Genomic DNA, 7,703 nt, shown 5'->3' with positions numbered 1-7,703 from the left:
ACTAAATAGAGATTAGCTGTATTCTGTGGGAGAACCCAGCAGCAAGTGTTGATTTCTCCTGCAGCGCCACCAGAGGGGAAAAAAGGCATTACAAGGTGCCCATTAAAATCAACCATCTGTCTATTACACAGAAGTGCTGGGTCCCCCAGAGTGGGGGGTGCTCTTTGTAGCTGTAGGGTACAAATTAGGGACACCCCCCCCCCCATTAACTCTGAATACTCGAAGACATAAAAATAGGTTTTTCTAAACCATACAACTGCTTTAACACAGTAATAAGCATTAGAGAACAGAATAGTTTAGGTCCTGCTGAGCCTTCGACCCCCTTCTTTGCCCACGTTTAGTGGCTATTTTGCCCTGTATTGAAGAACTGAATGTGACAAACTGGATACTAGGGATGTTCTGCAGCTGTTAGGCAGTGCCCGTAGCTTCCAGACTGTCAGACGTGAGCTAGATTGGCACAGAAGGGTAAAAGCAGATGGGCATTGGTGAATTTGTACCATTCAGCCCACATTAATAATTTGATTATAGAAATCAGAATACATTTTCATTTTGGTGGCTCGGTGCTTGACACGGATACCTCGCAGTGCTGGAGTCCTGGGTTTGAATCCTTTCAAGGACAGAATCTGCATAGAGCGCTATATTAACAGTACTGGAAAAAATAAAGCTGTAAACTTAAGAAGATAGCAGCAGAGAATAATGAGCTGCACTATAGACATTTGATGGATCTACCTCTATAAGGCCAGAGCATTGTATCGCCCGAGATGTGTTGTGGAGGTTTAAGGGGTATCCCGAATACAGACACTTATGGCATATTCACAATATATGCCACAAGTCTCTCCTAGGTGGGGTTCTCAGCTGTCGGACCCGACTTCTCAGGAGAATGGTTTGCTCTGCTGTTTCCTTAAATCCAATAGACTACAATGGAGAGACGGGCACCTTCCAAGCCAATTCTCTACTTCGTCTCCACCTAAATGCAGCTAGCCGCTTTGGATTGTTGAATAGGGATCCTGGGGGACGTCACCTATCAGACACCTATAGCATAGCCTGTGGATATGCCAAAAATGTCTTCAGTCGGAATCTCCCTTTAAAACAGTACACCACTTCCTTTGTCCTTCCGAAAACGACATGTGGGCAGCGTATACAGCGACTCCTCAAGATTACGAGGTCTATGTTCCCCTTTGGATTGTTTTACGAACACAAGTACATACAGCCACAAGGAGTGATTTTTTTAAAGGGGAAGTCCACCTTTAGTTGTCATCTTACACGATCCCTACGGTTATGGTGGAAAACCAAAATCCAGAGTATTGTGTGTGCACGTGTGATCGATCTATATTTAAAGAACATTTTCAAGCAGAAACCTTCCCGCAGCACAAAGCAGGTAGATAAATAATTTAACACATTACAGAACAGTTTCTGTAAAATAACGTTTTATATTATAAAATAAATTAGAGACGGGTAATTCTGCCATTAATCTATCACTCGCAGGACAGGGTGGCAGTAAGTAGCCGTGACTTCTGATAAAGTATATGGTTAAAACTGAGGCTGTGGGAACCCGTGTATGCGTGCACCCAAGTACACAGACCAAGGACTGACAAGAGAACCTTTTAACAATCACCACAAAGATGGTTCAAGCCTGAAGGAAAGCTTGCATAAATTAAAGCTAATCAAGTTGTTATCTGTGTGACTCCAGTTCTCCCACATGGAAGTTCAGGTCACTGATCAGCAGAAGCCAGTGCCGGTAGCAGATCAGCAACAGAGTCCACGTAGAAGTCAGGGACCATGGAGAGGGTGCCACTTTCTTGGTAGGACTTTGCATCCTCCAGACTGGAGAAGCCAGTGAGGGTCAAGAGTGTGCGTATCCCGCACGTGGATCCCATCTGAATGTCTGTGTCCAGGCGATCTCCCACCATCACAGTCCTAGCGGGATCCAAGCCACATTCTTTGACTACACAGTCATAGAGGAAAGAGTTGGGCTTTCCAATGACCTGGGCTTTGCGATGAGCTGCAGTTTCTACTGCTCGCACCAGGCAGCCAGTCCCTAAGAAGAAAAAAAGAGCTAGTTACAAGCTTATACACTGCGATTGCTCAAATACCTCTTCATGTGGATCATTATTAAGATATGCCATAAAACGGGGGGGTTCTGGCGTGGGGTTGCTGGGACCAACCCTATACTGAGAATGAAGCATTCCAGATGACCATTCTGGGTGGAGATCTAGTCTATTCATAGAGATAGATGGGACATTCAGACGATGGCCTTTCATTAGGACTTCTATATGCCCGTTAGGACAACCCCTTTAAGTGCCGGTGACAAGGATCCCACCATGATTGTACACCCGGAGTTATGGATGGGAGAGCAATGATAGTGATCACACCGCTACTCCAATGCTGGCATCAGCAGGAGGCGAATGGTGAATGTATCAGCAAATTTATACTTGGATATTCATTGTTTTTTTGTGCATGTGTGAACAGAGCCGATCAGCTGTTCCGGCTTCCTCCAGGCACCGGATGTCAGTGCCGGGAGTAGACGGCTCCGGTCGCAGAATAGTGGCCGTGCTGATTAGGAGCAGAGTTGCAGTACTGCCACTATGCAGTGTGAGGCGCTATCTGCTTCCGACGCCGGCCACTGCATAACATCTGATACCCGGATGCTGCTGATCGGTGCGGGGTCCGGACCGATCATAAACCGATGACCCATCCTGTAGATCAGTCATCAGTATGAAAAACAGCCCTGCGCCCAGACAACCCCTTTAAAGAGTGACCGCACTTGCAGCAAACTTTTGAAATGACAGAGACATATCAGAAGTTTGGATCGGTGGGGGGTCCGGGAGCGAAGACCTCCTAAAATCACTGAAACAAAGGTGCAGAAGAACTCAGCTGAACGCCCTGCACCATCAGCTGTGATCGGTGTTCCTAGTTAGGCTGAAGACAGATCACATTGAACATGTGATCAGCTGGACAGGGAACGCAGATCACAGACGAAGGTACAGGGTGTTCAGCTGAGCGCTTCTGCACCTTTGTTTCAGTGATGGTGGAGGCCTCAGCACCCTGACCCCACTGATCCAAACTTCTAATAGGTCACTGACATACCATAATTTTGCTGAAAGTGCACACGACCGTATTGGTGCGCAATAACTACGGGACAGGTTGTGTGCATGGGGCCTTAGGGTATGTTCACACGCTGTGTTTTCAGACATATTTCGGGGTGTAAAAGTCTTGAAATACACCTGAAAAAACGCTAGCTAAACGTCTACAGACATCTGCCCATTGAATTCAATGGCAAAGACAGCGTTTTGTTCAGACGGGGCTTTTTTAAGGCTGCGGTTTTAAAAAACTGTGCATAAAAAACCACCCCGTATAAAGGAGCACATCACTTCTTGAGACGTTTTTCATTGTGTCAAAAAAACAGCTCCAAAAAATGCCTGAAAAAAAGGACGAGGATCAGAGGCTCTTTCCTCTGAAAACAGCGCCGTAACTTTTCAGCCGTTTTTGACTCTGCGTGTGAACATAGCCTTACTCTTTAGAAGTTTTGCATTCTAGATTAACCCCGAAAATTCCTGGATAATAAGGCAGGCTCTGTACTTCATAGCACAGCCTCTTCCACCTCTCTGTACGCCACCCACCACCAGTCTTATGTAACGTCTGTAGTAACTAGCTGAGCGGCGGTTGCATGACAGCGCCCAGCTAATGCCCTGCCCTATAGGGATGGGTGGTGAACGTGATGAAGCTACTTCCCCTGCTGTCAGAATGATTTAGCAGATTTGACCTTTCCCGAATTATGACTTGGCGTTAACAGAACCTTTCCGTATTCAGTTCTCTAGTCACTAAATATAGTCCGGGGGCTGTACAGTAAAGCTGCTGTGTAAATCCAGTCCTGAAGGCTCCACAACAGGCCGTGTACGGAGGAGTTCCTTAGACCTCATGACTGTGCTGTTCAGTATTCTGTGCCATATATTGCCCCATTCCTGGCATCCCGGCAACCAGACCCCCCCACCCATCATACGTTTATAGTCTTATTACAAGTGTCATGTGTGTCCTATCATGCTCCGTGTCAGTCACGTTTTCGCTGTCATACTCCGAAATTGACCGTTACGGCCAATGGTAGCGTAAAAATATTACATGAATGTCTGCATAAGGTGATTGGTTGGATTTATTACTCTGCTTGTTGCCGGAAATGTTGTGTTTAGCCAATCACATGGGACAGTTTGTGCACGATGTCCTTTTTTACCTAAAATTGGACGGAAAGGTGGCCATATTGTGTGACCGAAGGTCCCGCCAACAATCTGACTCACAACTAACCAGCCGCTTTTATTGTAATGTGTACGGTTACATTCAGACGATCGTAGCCAACCTCGGACGTGAAAAACTGCAGTTTTTAACTGCGGTCACACGGACTACATATACGCTCGTCTGAACAAACCCCAAGGGCCGTTTTATAGCGGCATGAAGCAATGATCGGGAGTATGGGGACGAATGATTGTTTCTACGATCGTTCGTCCCCATACTTTGCTTGTTTTTGGTTTTTTTTTAAGCATATCCCGTTTATACGGAGAGCCGTGCTGCCGACAATAGACCATTTCTATGGTCGCTGATCACTGCCATGTTTAGGCTTCGTTCACATCTGCGTCGGGACTCCGTTCGTGGGTTCCGTCTGAGCTTTCCGTCAGGGGAACCTGTGAACGGAAACCAAACTGAAACCATAGGTTTCCGTTTCAATCACCATTGATTTCAATGGTGACCGATCCGTTGCGCAAGGCTTCCGTGGTTTTGACAGAATAGCGCAGTCGACGACGGTATTGATTTAGTCAAAACAACTGAACCCTTACACAACGGTGACAAACGGAAACCATTTGCACCGGATCAGTCACCATTGAAATCAATAGTGATGCAACCGGAAACCTATGGTTTCCGTTCACGGGTTCCCCCAGATGGAAAGGTCCAACGGAAACCCTGAACGGAGTCCCGACCCAGATGTGAACGAAGCCTAACACAGCGCAGCGATCAGGAACGATCATCGACCGACGTAAAAGGGCCTTAACTCTACAAATAGTATAGTTGTCACTGGTTTTAAACAAGCCGATATTGGCCGTGAAAACGAGCGCCGATTGATGCGCTGTATCATGGATCGGCTGCTCTAGTCACAAGGAGCAATGATCGGTAATGTAGAACGGTATAATCATTACTACGATCGTTCGTCCCGATGCATTTGCATCATGTCGGCAGCACGTCTCCCTGTTTACAGAGGGAAATGAGCGACCATTTTATTGGCCGCATAAAAAATCTGATCAGTCGATGAGAGCGTTTGCTCGTTCATCGGCTGATCGTTCCCGTTTACACAGGGTAATGATCGGGATCGAGTGTTTATATGAATGCGCATTTGCCCGATCATTGGCCCATGTAAAAGGGCCCTTAGGAACTATCGGACGAGCAGCGCCATGAAAAAACAAATCCAACATGGCGGACCATTTTTTTTAGGCAGATTTCGGTCAGGTGTCGTCGGAGTAGACGGACACAGTCGGCCACTATCTAGCCTGTGTACAGGGTTATGTCGTCTCTTTCCTGTCAGACCGGTCAGTACCGGGGATGGCGCGTCCTCCCTCCAGCGGCAGCCTGGTGTCGGTGTTGGTGGCGATGAATAGACAGTCCGAGTCCCGTAGATACTGCAGCGCCCGGGTCAGTTTCATGTAACTGAAGTGTTCATCGAAGCCGACTACGACAGCCCGCACATCCGGGTCCTTCTCCAGAGCCGCCCATTCTTTCATGCCGCCGGTCACCGGCTCCGGGCCGCTCCCGACATGCGGGATACCCGCCGCCTCCAGCTCCTGGCTCAGCGCCGTCCCACCGATCAGGTAGACCTTCCCCTGCAGCCGCGCCACGTCCCGCAGATACCTGGCCGTACAATACGCCGTACCGAACACGTCCCCGGGATCCGCACCGAAACCGAGACGCCCCAGCTTGTCGGCGTACATGGCCCGGGTCTTGGTGCTGTTATTCGTCAGGTAAAATACCCGCTTTCCGCTCCGTCGAAGACCGGTGACCAGCTCCGGGGCGCCCGGTACCACCTCGTCCCCCCGCCATAGCACTCCGTCACAGTCGAAGAGCACCGTGTCCACCGAGGCCAGGAAACGGCGGGAAAGCTCCCCTGACAGACGCGAACACTTGGAGGCCGCCATCTTGTCTCGCTGGACGCCGGCTTCTGTCGGAGGAGGAGACTGCTGCGTCACAGGAACTACGTTTCCTGACAGGATGAAAAAAAAAATCTATAGCCGACCACAACGTGAGATAAACGTCGGCCTTACGATTTTGACAGCTTATTCCATGGTCGGCCATGTTTCATGCAAATAAATGATTACTGACTGACCTGTTACCGAGCGACAATCTGTCCGTGTAAAACCACCTTAAAGGGGTATTCCAGGCTAATGCATTTGCTTGAATGGAGCGGCGATCGAGCATGGACCCGCCGATTCATCTATTGTTGTCAATCAGAATAAAGGAAAACAGCCGAGCGTTGTACTCGGCTGTTTCCATAATTTTCACATACATTGAATGGATCGGCAGCGCGCATACTTGCTCGCCGCCCCATTCAATGTCCTCACTGCGATCGAGCATGGACCCGCCGATTCATCTATTGTTGTCAATCAGAATAAAGGAAAACAGCCAATGTCCTCACTGCGGTCGAGCAGAATGGAGGTACAGGGGGTTTGGGACCCCCACGATCAATAGAATGACAATCAGACAATTATAACCTATTCTGTGGGTAGATGATTTTTTTTTAAACTGGGAAAACTTTAATAGTAAGTTCACACAGCGTTTTTTGACAGGCAATTGAAATAGAGATTTTAAATTGGCAGTTTTTTACGCTGTTTTTTCGCATATTTTTATCTTGTGGCTGTTGAATGTAATGCTAGAATTGCAGGTAAAAAAATGGTACAAAAAAACACTCAAAGAAAGAGCATGCTGCCTTTTTTTTCCCCGCGAGCGGCCAAAAGCCTCCCTGGAAAAATATATATTTTTTGTCTCCCATTAAAATCAATTTCCGAATAAAAATAAGCACCAAAAAACGCTGTGTGAACTACCCCTAAGGCCCCATGCACACGGCCGCGCCCGTAATCGGACTTTCGGGCCATGCTCCCATACAAAGGGAGCACGGCCCGTAAAAAAACGAAAAGTAGGACGTGTTCCATAATTCTCGGCACGGTTCTACATTACGGACACCTATCCGTAGCGATAAGGAAAGGTGTCCGCGGACAATAGAACCGGGCGGGTCCGTAATTGCGGACCGTATTACGGAGATTTTTTTACGGTCGTGTGCATGGGGCCTAAGTCCTTGATTCTTCCTCTTCTGTCAGGTTGCTCAAATTCTATTCTGATGTTTTGGGAAAGATGGACCCAGCTTTTCTAGGGTCATGAAAGGCAAAATATGGGAGGAGGAGACACATTAATATATAACGACGCAGTTTTGATAATTTCATGTTTCTAAAGAAGTAAAGAACCGGTTGTGAATGTTCGTCTGATCCTCCGTCGCAGATCCAGTCAGATTTGACCGAAAGAAAAGCGCAGCATGCACGACGGAACCCAACAGACCCCAATATAAGACCGTGGGGTCTGACAGTCGTACGGCAGATTTGGCGATGTGTCCTTGTTTCCGTAATCAACATATCCTAATGATAAATGACCGGCACCTGCAGAGTGTTTTTATTCTTTAT

The 7,703-nt window shown here is 47.7% G+C and overlaps 1 protein-coding gene across 1 annotated transcript; it reads right to left on the bottom strand.

Moving 5' to 3' along the window:
- Window positions 1-1,410: 1,410 nt before the first annotated feature.
- Window positions 1,411-6,737, bottom strand: PGP (phosphoglycolate phosphatase). The gene is made up of 2 exons (XM_075830530.1): window positions 5,576-6,737; window positions 1,411-2,038 (listed from the first exon to the last, which is right to left on the bottom strand). Exons 1-2 carry the CDS (start codon window positions 6,168-6,170, stop codon window positions 1,713-1,715), a joined length of 921 nt encoding a protein of 306 aa, XP_075686645.1. The 5' UTR covers window positions 6,171-6,737; the 3' UTR covers window positions 1,411-1,712.
- Window positions 6,738-7,703: the final 966 nt, after the last annotated feature.

Source organism: Rhinoderma darwinii, chromosome 6 (genome assembly GCF_050947455.1).
Source record: "Rhinoderma darwinii isolate aRhiDar2 chromosome 6, aRhiDar2.hap1, whole genome shotgun sequence".
In the NCBI taxonomy this organism is placed as follows: domain Eukaryota; kingdom Metazoa; phylum Chordata; class Amphibia; order Anura; family Rhinodermatidae; genus Rhinoderma; species Rhinoderma darwinii.
The sequence above is the reverse complement of the archived record's forward strand: the minus strand, read 5'-3'. Positions and strand labels throughout refer to the sequence as shown.